This window comes from Pomacea canaliculata, linkage group LG3 (assembly GCF_003073045.1).
Source record: "Pomacea canaliculata isolate SZHN2017 linkage group LG3, ASM307304v1, whole genome shotgun sequence".
Taxonomy (NCBI): domain Eukaryota; kingdom Metazoa; phylum Mollusca; class Gastropoda; order Architaenioglossa; family Ampullariidae; genus Pomacea; species Pomacea canaliculata.
In genome coordinates this window covers 26,433,663-26,456,671 of record NC_037592.1, presented here as the reverse complement: position 1 = coordinate 26,456,671, position 23,009 = coordinate 26,433,663, and the positions used below count along the sequence as shown (strand labels likewise).

Sequence of the window (23,009 nt, the reverse complement as noted above, 5' to 3'; positions counted from 1 at the left end):
TTTTAAGAATGCACTTATTGCTGGAAGAGACAGAGTTGAACATTTAACACTAGCATTCACATTCAGTTGTTGCTACCATTTGCCAAAAAGAAATCAGATGAACAGTTTATCTTCGCCAAAAGAAAAATTGTCTGGTACTCTCTATTGAATATTTGTTTTGCTTGTCTGAACAGAGGCGTGTGATTACATTCCAAGATGGAATAAATCTCAAACGGCTTGCCATCAAACTTCTAAAACCAAAGACTTTTTAAACTGAAAGCCACAAGCAGATAGCATCTTAGTGATTTATTTATATACCATCAAAGAATATGAACGTGATTATAACTGCAACATGATGTCACCTTCAAGGTTTGTACATGCATACAATTTACTGCCCAACACTCCCCAATTTAGTTGCACAATAACCTCTAGTACTCTGTTGGCTTGTCTTGCATCCTTATGCATGGCCTGTTTTTATGTGTAAGGATGAACAGGTCTTTAAAGCTGTATATAATATCTTACAAAGTTCTGCATTTGGTGTTCATGAGCACTAATCTATCTAGTATTAAGAGCACTTAGTAATTCTTCACCTGCATATGTGGTTTCATCCAAACAAACGTCAAGAATCAATCTAATTTTAGGGATCTATCAATTTTTAGAAATGATAGGAATAATTTAAGTGTTCCCAAGCTAAGAAACGTGTTGGGTTACCAAGCGATATTAAGAAATTATGGATGCCTTCTGACATGTTCTTTATCATCATAATTCCTTTATTTTTTTCTGGTTCTAAATTTTGTCTTGATTTTTCTCTCTTGTTCTAGAACATCTACACTTAACAAGGTACAAAGAACTATCTCCATTTACATTAATTTTTTATCATCTTAAGTAACACTACACTGATTCAAAGTGGGTAGGGGGGACCTTGCTACAGTATGCACAATGCTCAACACTTAAAACTTTCTTTGAAAACATGCATAAGTACTTTCCCTCTGCTCTTTTCACATAATATATACATGAAATGATTGTTTTTTAATTATCACATAGAAAATGTCTAAAACTTCACAAAGACAATGATGATGAGAGGCACACTCGATTGCCCGAGTGTCATCACTCACCTAGGTTCATTATTCAACAAATATTTACAAGTCCAAAGTCAACAAAAGAATTATAGAGGTCTCTTCAAACATTCTGTGAATCCCAATTAGCAAGCACCAAATTGCATACTGCTTGGACAAGGTAGCATTAAAACTATTGTAAGGCAGTTCTCCTTTTGAGACAGTGGAGACAAATAATTGGTATCATTGGTTAAACTAATGTCATCACATAATTGTGTATATATATTTTTAAGACAATTGTGTCTAAAAATAGCTTGCAAACAAATGTCTTCACATAAAAACAAGTTATGTAATGGCATATTGTGTACTTGAAGGTATCTGGAAAATCTTTAGGTCATGCAGACCTTATAAGTCTACATCATCAGAATGACAACAGTGGTGCATTTGAAATAACAGTACAAAAATGAGTTGAACAGTTCCTGCCATTTTCATTGTTAATGCTTATTGATCAACAGAAATAGCTGCAACTCCACAATACATACACTGGTTTAGAGAAGTCATCATCATCCACAGCAGCCTTCAACTAGTCCCGAAGCTTGCATCATTTCATGGTTCATGAAAGGAGGGTGGGGGGGGGGCCCTAAAAATTATGACTTACTTTAGAGAAGCAGGAGGAAAATCTGCTTGGGAGGTTTTGGGGGGATGTTCTTCAACTCAGAAAAATCAACTCTGGTGCTGTACTGCTGCCTATGTACATGCTACACAACACAAAAAACCCTAGAGAATCTCCAGCCCACAATTTCTCTATATAGGATGTCATTTAGAACACAGGTGTGCCAGTGTGCAAGAACATATTTTCAGCATGGCCTTCACCCTCAAAGTGAGGTGAAGCAATATCCATTCTTGGGCTCTGGGCAAGATGAACTTGGCAACAACAGCACCCTGGTGGTATGAAGGATGCAGGGATCTCAAAAGCTGCTTCATCAAAAGAGCAAACAGAAAAATTTATCATGATCCTCTTATGCTTTATAACATCTGGTTTCAAAGCTTTGCTTCCTTAATCTCTATTGAAAGAGGTCTCAAAATATCCTCCCCCAATGCTGAATTCCCTCTAGCACAAATTCTGTCAGTTTGGCAAAAGGAATGATTGCAGTTAAGAAACATATCCAAATAATCTGTGTTCAGGGATGCTTACCAATTCTGAATGCACTAATGAGTTCTCTATCGCACACATACACACATATAAATAAAACTAAGAATTATATTAAAGGACAACATGAGTGCAACATTTTTTCTTCACAATCAGGTAAAGTTCATTTCAAAATAATTCCCAAAATATGAGTACATAATTATGCTTCATTTTCAAGATACAGGCATTATCACCTGCAACTAGGAAAGCAGAAGAAAATTACCCTCCTATATTGGAGAGTTTTGTTGTGCACAAGTAGTATTTATAACCGAGTGTTGCTAAATTCAACAAATCTACCGAGTCAAATGAAGCATCACTCAGGTTGTGTTCAAGAAGTGATTTTTTTTATCCCCTCCTCCCAGAAAATGAAAAAGCTGATTTTGGAAATACAGCCTTGCAGATTTTAACTTAATTTAGAAACTTCGACTGAAGTTTAAAAAAAAAAAAAAAGGGTTGAATCTCCAAGTTGAATTCACTGGACAGACTGGCAAGTGAATCTCCAGATCAAAATTTAATGGACAGCAATCATGGTTATTGCACTCCACATCGTATTATTGATTCTGTTACTAAGTGGGTGCATCTGAGTTAATTTTTCCACATGTACTATTGTCTATTGTTAATAAAATATAAACACATTTCAAATGTGTTTGTCTAAGATAAACTGTAAATTTTTATTTGATAGATAATTTCCAGCATTGCATTTTTATTTTATAGTTACAACTGACTGCTGATAATGACTTTTAAAAAAATGTATGCATATTTATTGATGTAAAAACGTATTTCTTCCTCATTTAGCTGCATGCAAAATTTATAATTTACTTCCTTGCATATGTTCCCACTTAAGCTCCTCATACATTGTCACCCTCAATTCTTTTTTTAGTTTTGAGCACGCATATCAATGGTGGCATCACACTCAGTTGTTTTTAGCACTGTGCTGGATAAGGATACAACCGATGTTTGCAACTGCATCCATCACGATGTTACTTGTAGACCAGAATGATTGTTGCATATCTGATGTTTGATCTTTAAGCTTTTTACCAGCCATTGTAGCTAATTTTAACAGCTCATCCTTTTGTATAGTTGGCACTGCTGTAGAAAGATAATCTGTTTTACTGAAAATCCAAGACTTGCTTGTATTATATAAGTGGCTGGATAACAATCACTTTTGGAAATGTCTTGAGCAAATTCTTGAGTACAATGTGGGGATGATGTTCGCATGGCACAATTCAACAAAGCAGAGATCTGTACTGTAAATTCTGGTCTATTGAATGCACCTGTATATAAGCCGCACCCCCTAGATTTTTTTAAAAACATCTTTTTTTCACAAATAATACAAACTAGTTTATAAGGCGCAAATATTTACAACTTGAAAACTGCACTGTAGGCATTTCATCTCATTTTTGGAATGACAAGGGTGTATGCTTCAGCCACTGATCAGAAATCATCAATTGTATGCAGCTTTAATTTTAAAATGTGAACAGCTAGGACCGTAACAACGTTAGCAGTTAACACTTTAACATGGAGCTCATAGAAAAATTCACTGAAACCTCAAAATTTCTGCAAAGAAGCCATATTGCAGTTGCAACTTGTAGTCCAAAATTTATGGCATATACAGACCACTGAACAAAGTTAATGCACTGGCATTTATTGCCATTATCTTTAGAATTTCTTAAATAAGTACAAACTCTATCTGAGCGTCGAAGAGAACATTCAGCAACAGCACAATGTGTCCTGGTCTGTTTTCTTTTACTGAGAATTGCATCCTTGAATTCAGCTCATGCAGACGACACTATTTTTAGAAATACTAATCTTTTGTCTCTTCCGGTTTTCTTGAAAAACCCAGGTGTTATTAAGAGAAAAACATTAACATAATATTTCTTGTGCCTCTTTATCATAAAATACCGCCAGAATATGTTATGTATAGTGAGCACTGCTGTAGTGTAGGAAGCTTTATGATCTATTTCCAGCTGAGTGCTCGTGTTGTCCTTTAATGTTTCAAAAATAACTTTAGTTAGATGTGGAGTTTCCAACATGCATTAAAAAAGTGCCTTGTTCCCCCTTCCTTCAGCATTCTTTAGGAAAAACTACTATGGAATCCCTCATGTTCATGGCAGGAAAAAGTTTTGAATATGTTCTTACAATTTTTAGCAACCTTGTCATTATCACCGCTTACTCAGCATCCACTGACATACGGCCAGGAGAAGCTGGAATTGCTTTGCCATCACTGTATGTTTTGAGCTGTTGCAGCAGCTGTGTGATGCGTAGCGATGGACCCACCTTGGTGCCTGCCAAACTGATTATCTGCTCTGGTGTCAAGTCCAGAAACTGCTGACCATTTATACCCTGTAGAAATAGATATCATACAACCGTGCTATACTTTGCATGTGACCTCTACATGTTTTCAGACATTGTGCTACTTAATTAAGAAGGGCTCTGGCGAAGTGTGTCTTGTCAAGATTCACAAGATTCACCCATACCCTAATTTGAACGTTTAGGTTGCCAGTCGATGCAAAAGACTATCATTCAAAGATATAAAATGTAATATGTGTAATATGTATTATCTTTGATTTGTCTTAAACCCAAAGACCAAAGGCACTCACCTTTTTAACAAAGGCATCTGTGTATGCTGCACAATCATTGATGCGGAGAAAGAGGCAGATGTCTGAGACACTCCACTGTTTGGGAGGGATGCTCTGCAACTCTTGAGTGAGGGACAACACAGCATCCTGGCCAGATGCTAGTGATACGTGACCAGTTGAACCGTCTAGTGATAATGATGGAAAAACAGAGGAGATTGACGATGGGCTGGTCATGTTATCTGCCATCCCATGGTGGTGGTGTTGCTGACCGGAAACTTCCAGAGGACTGTGGGCAAAAACTTCCTTCTTCTCTGCCTTGATTGCCGCTATTCTCCCAATGCTGTCAGAAGTGCTTCCTCCTGGGGAATTGTTGTTCACACTGTCTGCTGTGTGTGTAGACTGTCCTGATGACTGTGCTTTTATTGTCTGGCTGGAAACTACTGATGGAGATCTTGTTGAATAATCATTCTTTTCTGCTATTCCAAAGATAGATCCTGGCAAATTGCTTGCACTCCCCTTCCTCTGATCACTTGAATTCAAAACTGGCAACCTTTCCTGTTCCTGTGTCTTTGCAGAAGCAATGGACGTGAAGACAGAAGATGGAAACGAAGCATCCATAGGAGATGAAGTGTAATTTTCATGTTCCCACTTTACTGTTAAAAACAAAAATAATTTAAAATTTTTTTTTAAGTATAACCACAAACATGCATTACAGACAGTCTTACAAATGATGGAAATAACCAAAAATCCTCAGAATGTGTTCATTGTGAAACTGATATAACTTGTTGAAGGCTAAGCTGAGACAACACCTTTCTTAGCAGATGGCACTTCAGGGTCCAAAAGCGGTCGAAGAGTGGCAGCTACTGCCTCTGGTGGAAGAGGTACATGGGGTGGTCTAGTTCCAGACAAATGTTCAGCTTCCCTGTTGCTCTCCAGTAAAGATCCAGGAAAGAAACGGAAACCAGGTTTCCCTGGTGGAGGCTTTGACTTTCTCTCTTTAAAACATACACATACACCAATGATACAACTGGTGAAGATAAACATGTCAATGATTTCATCAAAGATTTAAAGAAACAAAAAGGGACTAAATTTGGTAGGGTTGGGGGTGAATTCTTCTAAATGACAAGCTAAAGACCTTTTTTTGTCATTTTTTGGTATTCCAACAGACATTTCCCTTTAGACAGAATGTCTTCATTTGATGAAGACTACTGAATTTGTATATAAACAGGTCAAAAGACTGAAAAATTATCCAATTATATAATTCTGAAACAATATTGAAAGTGCCGAGTCTTTTTCGAAGTAACTCTTATCACAAGAACTATAGTAAATAAATAATAATAATAAAAAAAAAAAGCAGTATGAAATAAGGTAGTGTCTATTTTAGCATCAAGAAATCTAAAATGCTTTCACAGTAGTAGCTTACTCTTTCTAGGCCCCTTGTATATCTGATTCTTTGTCTTCTTTTTTTTCTGGATCAGAGTAGCTGGTGCCATGTTTTCTGTCACAAAGGTACTTTCACTTTTTTACTTTGATACTGCTTAAGTTTTTAGGAATAAAGATATAAATTTGAAAGTATTAACGATATAAATATCTACGTACATACGGACACAGCATGCTCTTGTATTCCACCAGAATTTAGCATAGCATAAAATGAATCTCATTCTGCTCACAAGGTGTAGGTGTAAACACATGCACACACAAACCTAGACATGACGAAATCATTATTAAAAAAAAAAAAAATTAGTTACCATAAAATGCAATAATTTGCTAGTGGGCACATTAAGAAATATTCCCGATGGTGGGTGGGGGGGTGAAGAAACAAATTTACCTTTAATTCGAGGACCTTCTAAAGTGTAGTTCATTATCTGGCACCAGCCCACAGGGTAGATATCAGGTGACTGGCAGTCCACCCACTGGTCATATTCGTTGTCCCAACCATCAAAATGAATACGCAGCAACCGGCCCACGATGCGTGTCACTGTGGCAACACAGATCAGTCGAGGCTCCATCAGATCCACAGCTTCCAGTTTCATGCCAGGTCTGAAGCCATGCTTGGGAATTTCCTATCCATCATGAAACTTTTACTTAGAAATCAAACAACACCTGGCAAAAGCAAACAAGGCAAAAATACCAAACAAATTTTAAAAACCAAGCATGAACTTATAAGAAAGAAAAGAAAGATTCTTTGGGTAACATTTCATACTGGGTTAGCATAAGCAATGATCCTCATAAACAGCTACATACCTTGTCAAACAACTTTACAGGTGCAGCAACTGACTTAGTATGCTTCAGGTAATCAAACCACTTGAACACACCTTTATAACCTGAAATAAGTGTAAAATTTATAAATAAATAATAGTATACTGTTACAACATAATAATGTATTGTCATGCTCTGTGATTCTTTAACAACAACACATATGGCATTAATGTCCCCTAAAGACCAATGCATAATTCTTATACATGTATTAAGAAGATATATATATATCAGACTAAATGGCATCAATTTTTCTTTCTAAGGTTTTTATTTGAGAACTCACCCCTTGGAGGAGCAAGGTCAATGCTGTTGATTTCACAGAAACCAACAGGAAAAATACAAGGTGATGAGGAATGGTAGCAAAACCAGTCTGAGCCAGATTCTGCCATAGACCCATCGATGCCAATCATCAGGTAATTATTCTTCAATACCTGAAAAACACACCAGGAAAATATCCACTGTAGTTTACTTCTGTAAAGTTTTGTATATGCAGTGATGCATTTTGTTTCACCATGTCACCCATTTCTACAACATACTTGAATCTATCAACAAAAGGCATAGATAAACATGCCAGCTTGTCAATTTTATTTCTTATACCTTCATAACAGTAGCCACACATATGGCCGAAAGGTTGAGAGGGTCAATGGCTTCCAATTTCATTCCAACCTGAAAGTTCATACTGTGAGGTGCTTCCTTCACCTGTTAAGAATTATAAAAATTATCCTATCATTTACAATTTACTCAGCGTTTCACATAAAATCCAGCAAAGTAAAAAACAAAAAAACAAACAAAAAAAAAAACCAAACCACATATCGATTTAGAATAAAATCAAGAGAAACAGTTTTATACATTTACATGATCATTCACTTAAAAAATATAAATCACTATGACTTAACATGAAACTATAACAGTTTTTTTTTCAAAACTAGACTTAATATGGTAGTATAAAGCAGTCAACGGCAAAAAACGTCATTATTCTCAGTTAAAATGCAATCCTCATGATATGTAAAATACACATAAAACCCAAACTCAATTTCTAGGGCATTAATTAAAAGGAAAACAAAAAAAGGAAAATGCACACCTTTGGCAGCATGTCTGGGCTGGTATCATCTTCAGAATATTTCTGCATGGCAATCTTACTTAAACATGCATTTCTGTACTCTGCAAACACATCCAAAAAAGCATCTACTATTTACAGAAAACACATTATAAAAAATTTATTATAACAAATTATTTTTACAAGCTGGATGGAGGGAAACTGTGGAATAAGGAAGAATTTAAATGAGAATAATAGGAACAAGAACTCTAATAGTAACAGGAAGGGGGAAACCCACCTCCTCCACAAAAGCATGATGACAAAGATGAAGAAATTGCAGCCTAAAACAACAAAAAATAATCAAGTTAGATTCTATCATTGTTCAAGCCTATAAAAAAAACTACTTATCAACAACAGTAAACTAAACAGACCTTTTAAATAAACGAATAAGCACATACATATACACATATTAATCTGTGCTATGGATACAGTTTTAAAAATATTGCTAAGGAATCCTATTTCCAATTTAAAACTGATTTATTACCTTGTGAGCTGTGCAGTTTGTGTCCAACAGTTTGAGCCCAACCCACTGGATGGATCAATGGAGATCTCATATGGCACCAAAATTCTTCGCCTTCATCCTTTTTCAAAACACAATTTTAAAAAAATGAAGAAAAAATGAAATCGTTCTGATTAATTTCATTTTTTAAACATCTTAACTTTTGCAGTTTTCATTCACACTTTCCACTGCATACTTTATACTGGTCTTCAAACTTGTTCTTCCTATATACCTTGCTATCAGCATAGGTCAGTCGCAGTCGGCCTCCCACAATGGCCTCAATAATTGCAACACGCATGGCCGACACACACATTTTGTCCACAACTTCAATCTTCATTCCACGCTTTAGTTTGTGCTCATCAATGCATTCAGTAAACTGCAAGACAGCAAACAATAGTGGGATGACACATTCTCTTCCCATTACCATGATGGGAACAAACTGTAATAAGACCATACCAACACAATGGCTACAGAGAAGAAAAGTTAAATAATGTGCTCAGAGACTGCTTTTATGTACACAATGACAAAGGAACGAGTAAGTGCCCGAAACCAGTCTGTTTGTCATGCTCTTCGCCGAAAGAGCATTATAGATCATTCTAAGACTATTAAGCATCAAAAGCATCAAAATCCACTCAAAGCTTACCTTATCATAGAAATTTCTAGGAAGAGTCATTGCACCTGTAAGTCTCTTGATAAGAAAGTCCTTCCAGTCTGAGTATTTGCTTTGAATAGCTGCACATAATGTGAACTATAGTCAACAGTGCTGCACAATAAACCCTCTAGCTAAAGCATGTAGAAAACATCTCACAAATTAAACATACAAATTGCATTCTTATGGCTGCAGACTGTATGTATTTTTCAAAAACTTATTGTAGATGCACCAGATGTAGGGGCTGGACAAAACCAGGTCCGCTTGTGAGGTGTTGTAGCTGCCCTGTGCTCCTTGAGGAGCAACAAGGACTAAACTAACCAGAAATGGGAGGTCTGCCTTTGAATACATGCATATGAGATGTTTTCAGTGCATTCCTAAATAACTGCACAAAAAAATACCTAATAAAAGAAAATATGCTCAAGCAAAATTATTTTGAGCCAGCTGCATATATTTATCATTAGACAATTATATGATGTAGGCCACAGATAGACAGCCCTTTAAAAACTTTTGGAAAAAATAGAATATATATATACACAATGTAGGAGAAAAGTTAAATGCAAGTGTTCAGCTACCTACATGTGTCTTTACAATTAAAAGAAAAACTTTTACCCTTCTGAAGCCTGGTAAGTTTATATCTCTACTTGAGATATGTATTAAGAATTCAACTCGACAACACTCACTGCAAGGTGGCACAAGTGGTTTTCCAATAGTGGCACACCACCCCACCGAGTGAACATCTGGTGATACCAAGCTTATCCAGAAGTCATGGGAACTATCATTGCCAAATCCTTCATAGCGCATTAGAGACATATAACCTGTCTCACACACACAAACACTGCTTCAGTGATAATAGACTGTCTTAAAATGATGCTCATACTAATGAAGCATATTCATTTCAATACTCATAATCTAACAAAAATTCAAAATAACCCATAAAGCCTACGAGTTTTTTATATGTTTATTGAATGACAACTGCATCATCACTTATTCTACATTAAAAGCATATGATTATAATGATAAATGACAAAAGCCTGCTGCAAATAGATGAGAAATCAACTGAGAACTAATTATTCTTCTTTTGATTTAAAAATGCAGCTTTTTCTTGTTAAGAATCATGTTTTTTTTGGCATCCAAGAAATTCAAAGAAAAAGCAATTTATGGAAAAATCATGAAAACTCACCAGCAACTTTCACCACTGATGCTGTCCAGTAAACAGTGTATGGAAGGTCACAGTCAAAATTAATTACCTCAACCTTAATGCCTACTACCATTTGATCCCAGCTATCACTCATAGAAGCCTGGTGAAAATAAAGACATAGTATAAACAAATCTTTGTATCTGATAAAACATGCATTTTGAGCATAACAAAGAAGTTGTTATTCTATTGTAACAATGAGAATTATTCAATGAGTAGAATAGAGTATTTGAACACGTAACAATACAAGACTTTCACTTCTCTGGCTTTTTCAGACATGTACATCCAGAAAATATCTGATCTTCTCCCCCATTTCTTTTTCTCTCACATTTCTCTAACACAGACTTGTACTTGCATGTATACATGTCACTCACATGCTTGAAGCATGATACAGGTGCTGCTTGTGCTGCACTAGCAATCAGGTATGGTCCCCAGTCAAATGGTTTAGACTCTGCACATAAGTTAGATTTTAACTTGATCATGCCTTCATTTATACAGTCTAAACTTCTATGTTATAATCAATCTATATGATTGTCAAAATTTATATGACAAATGATCATTTCATGACAAGTTTTATGTCTTGAATTTTAGTTTTTGATTTTTGGTGTTGAGGGAGATGGAGAGACCCAAGCTAATAATTCTAAAAGAAATTCAAAACATCATTTAGCCTAAATGTATAAATCTACTATACCTGATTTAATGTTTGATTTTTGAGAACTCTGTGAAGGAGACTTGGTCATAGATTTTCTTCCACCACCTGGTCTACCCTAAAAGAGACCATTAATAAATAAATACTAAATTTGGAAAGTGTAACATTACAATAATACACATTTAGCATTCTTTAAACACCATGTGTATGTTCATTACTATGCAGCTTACAAAATGGAGTCTACATAATAGCCATTTTATGTTGTTGAACTTGAAACATTTGGAAGTATCAATGATATGAAAAAGAATCACTATAATCATCACAAGATGTATCTGCATGAACAAAATTTATAGGTGCTATAAATATAGTCAGTAACAGGAGTGTAGAAAATCGGTTCTCTCACATAAAACAGATCAATCAAAGTTTTGCTAAAGTGACTTTTTTGATTGGTGATTTTTATACTACGCCAGCATTAAAGGCTACATCACAGAAAATCAGACGCCACATGCAGGAAAGCAAACTGCACACCCTAAACAAGATCTGACTCCAACACACTTGATCCACACTGGACTGGTGACAAACGCTTTAACCGGTTTGCCACCAGACTGCCCTTTACTCAAGTAAAACTCATACTTTATATCAAAATGGCTATATGATACTACAAGATGAACTTAACTTTAAAGCAATTCTAGACTCATGACAATCCCTTCCTGTTGTTAGGATGGTGACAGGTAACAGTTGCAAGTGCTAATGCCTCATACAAACCAATTCAAAAGTTGCACTACTAGGAATTGTCTTCCCTTCATGTTCTCATTAAGCATTATTCTCACACTGCAATGTACCGCACTTTGCAGGGTTTGAAAACCTTGCGAGCTTTGTGCAGGGCTCACAAGGAGCTTTGAAACAAGGCTTGCAAGCATAAGACCTGGTTCTATTTCTCGAAAGGCATGACCTACATTACATGGCTGTAGCCAATTGGAATAGTTGAACAGTGTAGGCTTCCTTTAACTCCAAAGTCATAGCGTGAAAATGGCAATGTGGTCTGAGGAGAAATGTTTCATGATAATATTATGGGAGTACTACCCATAAAGATTTAATCAAACCCTCACTCCCTAATTCATATCTTTTTTTCTTAACTCTCTCTGCTTCCTTGAGGTAGTCGCAGTGGTTACCGAAAGCATCTTTTCGTCAATGTTGTCTGCCATATTGCTTACTACCTACAATCCTCATCCCCTTGCAAAATATTTGTGAGTGGCCTTGCTATGTGTGAGGAGAACGGTGCTGCAAAGCTGTATTGCAAGCAAAATCGCGCATGGACAAACCTTGAAAACATTGCAAACATAAGAATAGCCCTTTACTACATCAGTGGATCTTTTGTCTCAGCCTGCCTTTGCTTTACTTTTTCCTCTTCACTAAAATATGAACAATCAAAGTCTCGATAACAGAAAAAAAAAATCCATAATTCCACAATTAGTTGTAAAAATTCTGTAACTGCTACAGATTTTGTAGGCAGGTCTACAAATAATGAAAATGGGAGATAAATAAGTTTAGTGAAATTTGTAAGAACCCTATGAATTCTGTCTTAAAGCCAGCCAAAAATGTGAATTTCACTAAAAGAGTCAGTTTATAATTCTTCCTTTCTAAAAGTGGTAGCTAAAGTAGACTTGTATGACATTTATACCTTACACTGATAACAAATCAAATCAAATCAAAATCAAAACAGACTTTATTGTCTGTCCAGGAGACCCAGGACAGAAATTTGTCTTCGCTCACAAGGGCAGGCATTCATACATACAGACATTTAACACACAGTTAGGAGTAAAAAAGTGTAGATTGCACCATTCCATCAAAGCAGTTTATGTTATAAAATACGGTTATTTGCTGAAAATGACCTATAGAAATATTTTGCAACTCTAAACACAACTTTGGTTTTGACATTCAACCAATTTTTTCAGAATCAAACTCTGCAGAAACTAAAACAAACATAAATAAGTCTGACAGAATTCTAACAATAGCAAAACCAATTAAGGATGTATTTAATTTGACAATAAAATGCAGACAATGCCATTCTTACTTTTTTTGATGTAGGTGGACTGACAGATTTAGTCATCGGTTTGCCTTCTCGCTGTGATGTGGCAAAACTCCGTGAACAGGACAAGCTGCAGAACCGCTTAGACTTGGAATAGAATGCATGCTTGACTCCAACAGCACCACATCTTTCACAAGTAGCTAAAATCATTGTAATGATTGATAGGTAGTCAGAATAAAATGTGTGCAACTGAATGTACAAAGCAATAAGAATCTGTTACATTTTTATATATGTTATATATACTTACAAGACAAAATAAAAACAATGTTCTTTATTCCATAAGTGAAAAGCTTGTTATATACATGTCAGTTTGGTGATTGGAACACCAGCCTGCGACCATCTGACAATCCATAAATCTGTTGGCTGTAAGTCATGCAAATTATGGGTCTAAATAAATTTTTAAAGCATTTACACATTTCACCATTCATCTAACTTTAAAAGCTGCTACCAACCTATACAATTCAAACTTATCAAAGAACCCTTCTTACCCATGCCATCTTTTCCATTGAGGTAACGATGGCCCCTGGGCCTCCCTAGAAGGCCACCCCTTGCCTGCTGGTAACTGTGCGGTAGCAAACTCCCTTCTTGGTTATCCTCATTTTCTGATGATGCGCCCCCACTTTCATTGTAGCTGTCATAACCATCATATAGTCCCAGACTGTTCATGTAGTCATCTTCTCCCTAAAAATGGCATGTGCATTGTACGATTAAGGAAGCTTCACCAAGAGCATACCTATATTTTGTTTTAAATGGAATGTGCCCTTCTTTTCATAATATTATAATGGATTGTAAGCCCTCTTTTGCTCTGTAATGTTTTATTATTTATGCTCCAATTCAACAAAGTATGCCTAGATACACCCATGCTTTACTATATTATTCTATACTATATTATATTATTACATTTATAAATAAAAGTTCCAAATGCTTACCCCCAGCTGACTCTCATCGTACATTTGCTCAGACTGACTTCCAATAAAACTGGATGAGTCCTGTTTTTGATAGTCTTCAACCATGGAATCTACTTCTGACTTGCTGCCAGGTGCAAGAGCACTCCACTCTACAAAAAAAGTAAATAAACAGAAAGATCATAAACCTTCATCAGAACGATTTTAATATTATAAATTAACATTTAGCTGTTTTGTTGCTATGTTAACATTTCATAATAGATGAATAATTTAAAGTAATCTGGTAAATTTATATGAAGCTAAAAATAAGCTGTTCTCTAAACAATACTTCTGTCTTTCCTGCATAAAGGTTCTTATCAGCATAACTGAACTGCAGGTTTATATTTTTATCCTATGGTTGACTTTGATTAAGGCAAAGAAAAATAATCCTCCAGTATTTTTTCTGAAGCATGTCTACAACTACCAACTACTATTTTTTCATTTGTATTGGTATTTATTGTAAAGTTGAGAACTGCTATGCAGTTGTTAAAAGATTTTTGCCAAAATGTCCATTCTCACCTGTTTCTCCTGATTCCTGGAATTCAAAAATAAAATCAGTAAACATAAATCCTTATTCAAAGTGCAGACTTAGTTGGCTAAAAAAAAATCTAGATCAATGAAATCACTTCTTTTTATCCTTTATAGTTCTTAATTTGGAATTGTATTGTATTCTTCACAATGAAACCATCTGCAAGCTGATTTTTTCTTAAAGGGGTGGGGGGGGGAGAATTCTATAAAATCTCTTGGTGTCCATTTTTTTAACATCATAGTGAGAGAGAGAATGGAGATAAACTGTATAGAACAAAACATTACTGAATAGGCCATCGGCCCGTTTCAAAGGCAGCATAAAAATATCAAAGTAATACACAAACTGTATAGGATTATCAAACTTTATAGGATTTTCAACACGAATTTTACAAACGTAGTAGATATACCAAAGTAACGTGTGTAATTACAAAAACACAAGTACTAAGAGAACACACAGAAAAAAATATGCAATCTTAGGGACCATCTCTCCGATCTAATGTTTTGTAGACAAATGCAACTAAGGGGTTAGAAATATTAATTCTAGTGTCTGACATTATAAGTTGGAATCTGAATAGAGAAGGTATTTTATAATATTTTTGGTGGGGATGTAGCTTTCTTGTAAATCAGCATACATAGGACAGACAAATAGAAAGTATATTTTGGTTTTTTCATCCTGAAGGACACTTCCTATTCTGATTTTCAGCATAAAGATAGTGAAGCTTGTGACAGTCCAAATCTGAAACACCTAGCCTAAATCTTACCAGGACATCTCTCATACCAATATTCTTAATATCACCAAGAAAACTGCTCAGTACTATGGAAGATTTGTATAAATTATAGGGAAAGAACCTTGAGCTAGAATTCATTTTTATATGTCAGTCTTAGTAAAAACAATCCCTCAAACATAACTTGTATTCACTTAAAAAGTATTTGACATTGGCAACACCTTGATTTTCCCATACAAAACCATAACCATATTTATAAAAAGGTGGTCATTATTATAATAAACCCAAGTAACCTTGTTGTCATAGTGCAAACCGAGTAACATTTCATAGGCTTTTTTAGGGAAGCGCTCACGTAGCATCTGTAGTATCTTGAGCCAGTAAGCAATACAGCTAACATATGAATGAATGTATAAGACACAGCGTCTACATTCGCTATAGACCAATGTATTAGGACTTCTACTCGTTACATTAAGAAATTTTTGTATAGGCAACAAATGAATTTTAACTTTTTTGATAATACTATTATCTACCACCAATCCCGAAATTTCAGAGCCATAAAGTAATATGGGTTGCACTTGTGAATCAAACAGTTTAAAAAACAAAGCTGGGCTGCGATCATTAAGAGTCCACATTACCCAGAGAATTCTTATCACGCCAAAATGAGCTTTAGAAGCAATTAATTGGTCTTGAAGAGCAAAGACACAACGAGTGGACATAATTATACCGAGGTAGCTGTACATATTAACAATTTCTAGTTGATTATCATCATAGAAGCACTTCAAAGAAAGGAGATAAGGTGAGCTAGAATGTCTAAATCGTTAAGCGTTTTAGTTGATGTCAACACTCTATGTAGCAGGCAGCTTAATTGCGAGCTTTTCAATAGCAAACAAAAATGTCCTTTTAACTTCTATCTGCACGTGGAAAATTCAACAGTGCAGTTTCTCTAGCATTTGTGCATGCTGTTACAAATAATTAGATAATGAAATAACGAAGGATTATGTAGTTTTTCCACAGAAAAAATAGCACTGTAATAAAACGGTTCACATCTTGTTCATGTTAGCGAACTTCGAAAGCAAAACATAAACATTGGCATGCTGGGTACCAACGGCAGTACTGTATATGTACTTCATCGTGCAAAACTGAGCTAAACAGATGCCACAAAAAGTTAAGCTTACCATTGCTTGTCCTCGTGTCTACCTCATATCAAGAATATACATCATTACATTTTTGCAAATTCGTACCGCGAGCATCACCGGGCAGAAACAGTACAGCCCAGATTTCTAGGACAATAAAGGCCACTGGTCTACGCATGCGTCATGACATGAAGCAAAATAAAACACATCGTGTGATTGGTGAGGCTGCTTAAGACATAATGAAATGCTGAATATTACGCCCAATCAGCGAGCTGTATTCTTAATATGCCTTATTAAAGTATTCCTCAAACCTGCGCATGCTTGCAAATGTAAACTTCCGACAGCGTGCAGGCGCTACATTGTATTATAGTGAAACTGTTTTTTCGAAGGCAGTCGTAGTTCAGATAATGTACACGTCACGAATTTTTCTTCTCTTCTTCGTTAACCTCTATTTATGCATTTATTACATAGTCTGATATTTCTTTTGCCAGATTTGGAGATTGATGAAGCAGTGCAAGTCTAAAAACTAGTGTGTTCTCGTTGTGCCATTTGGCACTCCATTTGTTCAAACTATTGACCTTGTTAATTTAAAAAAAAAAGCGATAAAAAATGGAGGGTTTTCTGTCTTTGATAGCACGCTTTCACTGAGGCATTTGCCAATCATGCATTTGTTTGGGTTTTTTTTTTTTGTTTGTTTGTTAGTTCTTCCAGACATTATGACTAATATTGGTGACATTACTGGCATGAGTTGATAAAGGCCCTTCTTTAACAGACAAATGTGGACGGTAGTTTGACCAAGTTTAACAAAGTGTTTGTATATAAAACTTAGAAGAATGTGAGCTTTAACATATTAAAGCACAAGCTAAGTAAGCACAGAAGCAAGAAGAAGCACACAATACTTGGCATTTTAAAATTTTGTTCTCATTCATCTTCAGGGCAGATTATTGGAAATCTCAACCAAAGAAGTTTTGTGAATTTTGCAAATGTTGGATTGCAGACAATAAACCAGTAAGCAATTGAGTAAAATTTGGAAAATTTTGCTCAACCATTGCCTTGTCAAACTGAGCCTCTGTAATAAAGTTTTATGTGTCCCATGTCATAATGTATGCTGTAATATGTTATAAAAAAAGAAGATAAAAATGAAGAGGATAATAGGTCCCATGACCTCGTGTAAAAAATTTGTGGATAGTATTATGAGCAGTTTTAGATGAAAAAAAAATAAGAGCACATATTAGATAACTCTTTGAAATAAAAAGTATTAAGATATTGTGAATACATTGTTTTAGATGGCTTGTTTGGCAGATAGATGTATATAATCTCAAATGACTATTATCTTATATGTATATGTTGTTGGTTTTATACTTTTTAATTATTGTATTTTATGTGCAACAGAATAAATGTTGAAAAAAAAACAGTAATTCAGAGACTGAAAAAAAAATGTTTTATATGTTTAAGACTAAAAGAAGAGGGAACAGTTCTAGTAACTGTATTTTACTGAGAACCCATGCTTTACTATTGAAAAATGCAGTATCTTTATGCATAAATAAGCAACATGAAAACCAATAAAAGCTGAGTGACCATTTTGATATCCAGACTTGATTGTTAAATTTTCAATACTTTAAACATTTTAAATAGAACTTGTTGAGATATGTTCATGATAAAGTGTCGGTGTGCATGTAAAGTAGCTTAAAATGCTTTAAAATATTTTTTTCCAGAGTGTTGAATTTCACGAGAAAGGCAAAAGGCATAGGGAGAATGTACAGAAAAAAATTGATGAGGTAAAGTAAAAGATAAAATTCGTGAGAGGGGTGTGTGTGTGTAAGTGAGAGAGAAGCAATATTTGCTGGCGAGTCCAGTGAAGGTAACTTTTGAGATCTTTCATACTTAGTCAACTGTTCATTAGTACATCTGAGCATAATTTGTAAAAATCTTTATATCATTTTAGATGCGAAAGAGGAGTGCAGAAAAAGCAAAGGAGCAGGAAGAACTGGATGAAGGAATGGCACAAATGGAAAAAGTATGTTTTACTTCTTATTTTGTATTATTGTTATTGCTTTTGTAAACACCATCATGCTATGGTGGTATACAAGATGCTATACAAGATCACTTCAACCAGCAGTGGAATGTTGGTGATTCACATGACCCCATAAGAAAAGTTCATACTCCCAGAGCATGACTGGAACAGGGCCTGACAGGAATGTAGGAAATGTGGCTTATTGATGCTAAAATATGATGCATGCATCCAGTTCATTTAGCTGCTTGCTTCCCTTTTCCTGCCCACTGTTCTACATTTCTATGATGATCTCAGTGCCTTATGTTAGATTTCCATGATTCCTGATGTCCATCTATGAATAAAGAAAAGTAGGTACATTTCCTTCTTCAGATATGTTTTATCCTGTATTTCACTTGATGCTGTTCATGATAGCAGAAGACATATTTGTATCTGTGCACCTTTGATGAAAATGCTTCTTGAATTGTCTGTGTTGTTAGGCAGCATTAGAGGCCTTCAAGAAGGACCTTGCAAATGACAGTTCCCTTGCAGAACAGTATGGAGTTAAATTAAAATCTACAGGTAAGTAATATTTATCCGAGGAATTAGGAGACATTAAAATTATCTTTTCTTAATCAAAGTCAAACTCATAGTGTCATGTTTGCACGTAAATACACCCTATTAAAACATGGTTCCAGCTCACCGATAGAGTAATGATATGAATGCAGATGACCAGATTACTTGCCCCTTCAGACTGTAATTTTTGAAATGATGTCATACTGGTTTTGTAATTTGGTTGTAATATGAATGTGTACTGATTTTTAATAATTGCAAGAAGGCTATAGGTGCCATCATAATCAACTGGATGTAGTCAGTTTGTGTGTAGTGTTTTTGGTACAGGAATGTATTAGGTTCATCTTATCTGGCATTTTTATATAGACATTATAACTATGATATTAAGAGATTAGTTTATGTTCTTTTTAATGAATTTGGTTAATGTTTCATATAAATTGATGTTCTTGACAAACAAACAAAATTTCAAAAGGATTAATAAAGATGTGTTTATCAGGGCTTCCGCTAAGGCTAAATTCTTTGGGGTCCCAGCGACCCCTTCTTCAGATTTTTAAGGGGTCCCTGTTCTTCGCCCAAATTTGAATGGGACCCCATTGACAAAAATTGAAGGGGTCCTCCAAACTTTTAATGCGTACTGTACGCAATTTTTTGCGTAAGCAGAAGCCCTGTTTATATTCGTAAATGGATCAATATGTGACCTGCTACCACGAAGTGAATCTTAAGTCACATAGAGTAGTTTCATAGTAGAGGTCCAGAAAGGTGATTAGGGTCAACTTTGTGCCATCGGACTTGTACACTTCAAACCTTCATAAGTCACTCAATTTTAGGACTAGAAGAACAACTTTAGTATGAAAAGAAAGGTCAAAACCTGCCCATTAAAATAATATACAATTTGCAAAATCTCAAATTTCCGACTTAAGGCTCATTCTGTGGTGGCAGATCACATGTACAGTCCTCATATCTGCGGTGTTGACTGTAACCTGAAAAAAGATGAAATGTTAGTCAGTTGACATAAAGTGAACTTGCAGATGTGTTTGTAAATATGCTTTGCCAAGAGAATATGTATGCTGATAACATTTATTCCCCTTAGAAGTCACACAATTGCTGTTTATAGAGGAAAAAGGAAAAACAGAAGACTCTACAAAGGGGTCTTCTAAAACAGAAGACTCTACAAAGGGATCTTCTAAAGGGGAATTAGACAACACTAAAACAACTATAGTACCAGCCAAAGGGAGGGAGTGGTTTGAAGCCAAGTCGCCAGAAGGATATTCATATTATTGGAATGTCAGCACAAATGGTGACTATCCATTTTGCACCTACAGTATATGTATAAGCTTATCTGATAATTTGTGAATGTGCATATGTGTGTATGTTGGTGGGACTGTATGTATGTGTGTGTGTTTATACAGAACATGAATAAAGGATGCTAAAATTTTAATTTAAATGAATTTAAAAGTAATATATTGATTATGCGATAGTTTTGCTTGCGTGTCTTTGTCAATATGCATGTGAGGGTTCAGGTTTCTACAGTTAATTTATGAGATTTTGAAATTTCAGAAACTAAATGGGAACCCCCAGACGACTATGTTTCACTAGCTGAGCAAGAGGAGCAGATAACAACAGATGACTCATTAGATAACTCAGAAAAGGTTATTAACAGTTTTCTTTAAAGGCAGTTTCACTTTCTTGCTCCTTTCCAACCTAACCTATTCTTTGTGGCTTGACTTTATCCTCAGTTTGCCTCCAGTTATTAACCTTGTGAACTATAAGAATCTTGCCCTGAAACTTTCACTTGCAGCATGTGTCTTCTTTCTGCCCAATGTTGGTATTTTATTTATTTTTCTTTATTGAAATTGTTTTGCAGTTTTCAAGAAAAACAAAAAATGGTACAGAACTAAACAATATCAATTATTTTATTAGTGTTAATCACTAGTTAAGTCAATACTTTATCTTGAGCCTTCTGCTTTCATAGGTTTGTTTTTGTTTGTTTTTTTTTTTGGTCTCCTTTTGAACCTGTTTGGGGAAGAGATGCAAGTGAAAGTTGAGCATACAAAGGCTAATCCTCCTGAGTGGACCTAAATGTATTTTTGATTATTACTTGGGCTATTTAGTTTTATTTTCTCTAGTATCCTTATAAGTTAAGTAGTTAGACTATGGAGCAGTCATATTGTGAATGCTTTTAAAAATATATTTTGTTAAGAGTAGATACATGGTTACAAAACCTTGTGTTGGTTAATAGTTTAAAACTATTGTATAAACACACAAAAGCTGTTAAAATTTTAGGATCAAAGCTCTGAGGAATGCAGCAAAGAATCTCCACAAGAATTAGAAGATGGTGACTCCTGTGAACCTCCACAGAAAACACTACGTGTGGATATTGGGTCCAGATCAGCATACGGTGCATGGGAGACTGTTGAAAAAGAACCGTAAGGATCACATTTGGTTTCTCATAGTGTACACATAGTTCTATTGTTACTGTAGTTGATACATTTCCATTTTCTCTGTACTGATTAACTATAAGGTAAAGGTTGTCTCTTAACCTTTTATTAGGTCTTTGGGGAGTGAAGAGTTAGAGACCTCACTTTTCTTGGGGCCAGCTGTATGTGAGGGCAGTGCCCATCTCCTTTTCTTTATTTCCCTGCCTTCCCAAACCCTCTGCGGAGTTAAGCAATTATACTTCATTTCTGAAAGCTTGGTCAACTGGGGAAATTTTTCTATGCCACACACAGCTGATGAACTGGAATGCCTCTCAGTTTAGATGCCAGTGTTCTAACCGCTCGGCTTGATTAACAATAGTAGGAAACTAAATGTGATAAAGAACTGCATTTCTTGTCATTTCATTCATTCAACAAGGCCAGATTTACTCAGTACATGCAGTTATTGTTATCCAAGCGTCAACTGATCTAGCATAAAGCTTCTTTGGTGTCAATTACCCATAGTCCTTTCTCAAGGCTTCTACAGTAGCTAGCTCTCCTCACTTCAAGTGAGACCACAGCCTATATTTTTCACTGATTGTTCTCCTTGGTTGCCAACACATGAGCACTTGGCCCTTGCTAGCACTTTCATACTGGAAAGCGTCACAATTTGCTTAAGTAGATTACTCCCTTAGCCCTTATATTTTTCAAAGATAATCCACAAGGCGGTGGGACCATTTGCCCTTGGCTAGGGTTGAGGTAAATATATATTTATCATGTTAAGGAAAACACTTCACCAAGGATTGCAGCTGACTTGGCTAACTGAACTCCTAACTTTCACTGTGTTGTAGATGTCATGACAGCTGCGGTGAGTTTACAACATCTAAAGTTTTAGGTGAAAAGCAGGTGCAAGCATTTTAAAATATACCCATTTTATTTATTTGGTAGACTAGGCACTTAAGTTCTTGAAGCATGTTATTATCTTTATATATATATATTTCTTTTTTAACTAAGGTTGCCAGAACTTGAGTTACCTGGTGAAGAATTGCCAGGGGAAGAATTACCAGTTGAAGAATTACCTGTTGAAGATATTCCTCTTCCTGGAGAGATTCCTGATCTTGTTGAAAAGCCAGCAACAAAAATAGATAAATTTAAAGAAAAAGTGGTGCCTTCTCTTGGAGGTACATCAGATGGAGCAGTTGAATTTAAAAAACGTAAAATAACCTCTGGTGCTCGAAATATGAGGCAGAGAGATGATGATTAATGTAGCCAGTGTTAGCAAAACAACACCATTTTGTTGATGGGTAAAGGAAAGAAATGCAGGTGTGTTAAAACTGTGTGATCACAATAAGAATGCTGCTCAGCATGTTCACTGAGCTGAAGGTTGCATTTTTTTTTTTAATGAAAGCAAGGGAGGAAAAGTAACAGCTATTATTATAATGACTGCTGCATAATACCTTTATT

At 35.5% G+C, this 23,009-nt stretch overlaps 2 protein-coding genes across 3 annotated transcripts; one reads left to right on the top strand and one right to left on the bottom strand.

Annotated features, from left to right (window-relative positions):
* Window positions 1–270: 270 nt before the first annotated feature.
* Window positions 271–16,749, bottom strand: LOC112559444 (MBT domain-containing protein 1-like). 2 transcript variants are annotated; one of them, XM_025230714.1, is made up of 22 exons: window positions 16,611–16,749; window positions 14,702–14,717; window positions 14,168–14,295; window positions 13,727–13,919; window positions 13,224–13,378; window positions 11,192–11,267; window positions 10,875–10,951; window positions 10,486–10,603; window positions 9,986–10,120; window positions 9,297–9,385; window positions 8,886–9,029; window positions 8,639–8,735; window positions 8,140–8,219; window positions 7,656–7,757; window positions 7,342–7,489; window positions 7,047–7,126; window positions 6,631–6,865; window positions 6,226–6,300; window positions 5,612–5,797; window positions 4,824–5,455; window positions 4,363–4,566; window positions 271–2,009 (listed from the first exon to the last, which is right to left on the bottom strand). In XM_025230714.1, the coding sequence occupies exons 1-21, from the start codon at window positions 16,611–16,613 to the stop codon at window positions 4,393–4,395; spliced, it is 2,943 nt and encodes a 980-aa protein (XP_025086499.1). In that variant the 5' UTR covers window positions 16,614–16,749; the 3' UTR covers window positions 271–2,009; window positions 4,363–4,392. The 2 variants fall into 2 exon arrangements, with proteins under 2 accessions (XP_025086499.1, XP_025086498.1); XM_025230713.1 differs by having other exon boundaries at window positions 4,397–4,566.
* A 102-nt stretch (window positions 16,750–16,851) lies between these two features.
* LOC112559446 (WW domain-binding protein 4-like) lies at window positions 16,852–22,932 on the top strand. Its single transcript, XM_025230718.1, has 9 exons — window positions 16,852–16,977; window positions 17,504–17,576; window positions 18,284–18,346; window positions 18,514–18,585; window positions 19,059–19,140; window positions 20,246–20,428; window positions 20,689–20,780; window positions 21,415–21,557; window positions 22,560–22,932. Exons 1-9 carry the CDS (start codon window positions 16,886–16,888, stop codon window positions 22,807–22,809), a joined length of 1,050 nt encoding a protein of 349 aa, XP_025086503.1. The 5' UTR covers window positions 16,852–16,885; the 3' UTR covers window positions 22,810–22,932.
* The last annotated feature ends 77 nt before the right edge of the window (window positions 22,933–23,009 follow it).

Bases quoted from the DNA above. Each gene is read 5' to 3' on its own strand.
- LOC112559446 (XM_025230718.1), top strand. From the start codon at position 16,886: ATGCTTGCAAATGTAAACTTCCGACAGCGTGCAGGCGCTACATTGTAT. The intron at 17,577-18,283 runs GTAAGCAATTGA...ATTTTTTTCCAG, and splicing joins GGATTGCAGACAATAAACCA to AGTGTTGAATTTCACGAGAA. The intron at 19,141-20,245 runs GTAAGTAATATT...TGCTGTTTATAG, and splicing joins AGTTAAATTAAAATCTACAG to AGGAAAAAGGAAAAACAGAA.
- LOC112559444 (XM_025230713.1), bottom strand. The intron at 11,268-13,223 runs GTAAGAATGGCA...GGTCTCTTTTAG, and splicing joins GTCCACCTACATCAAAAAAA to GGTAGACCAGGTGGTGGAAG. The intron at 4,567-4,823 runs GTGAGTGCCTTT...CTATTTCTACAG, and splicing joins CAGATGCCTTTGTTAAAAAG to GGTATAAATGGTCAGCAGTT.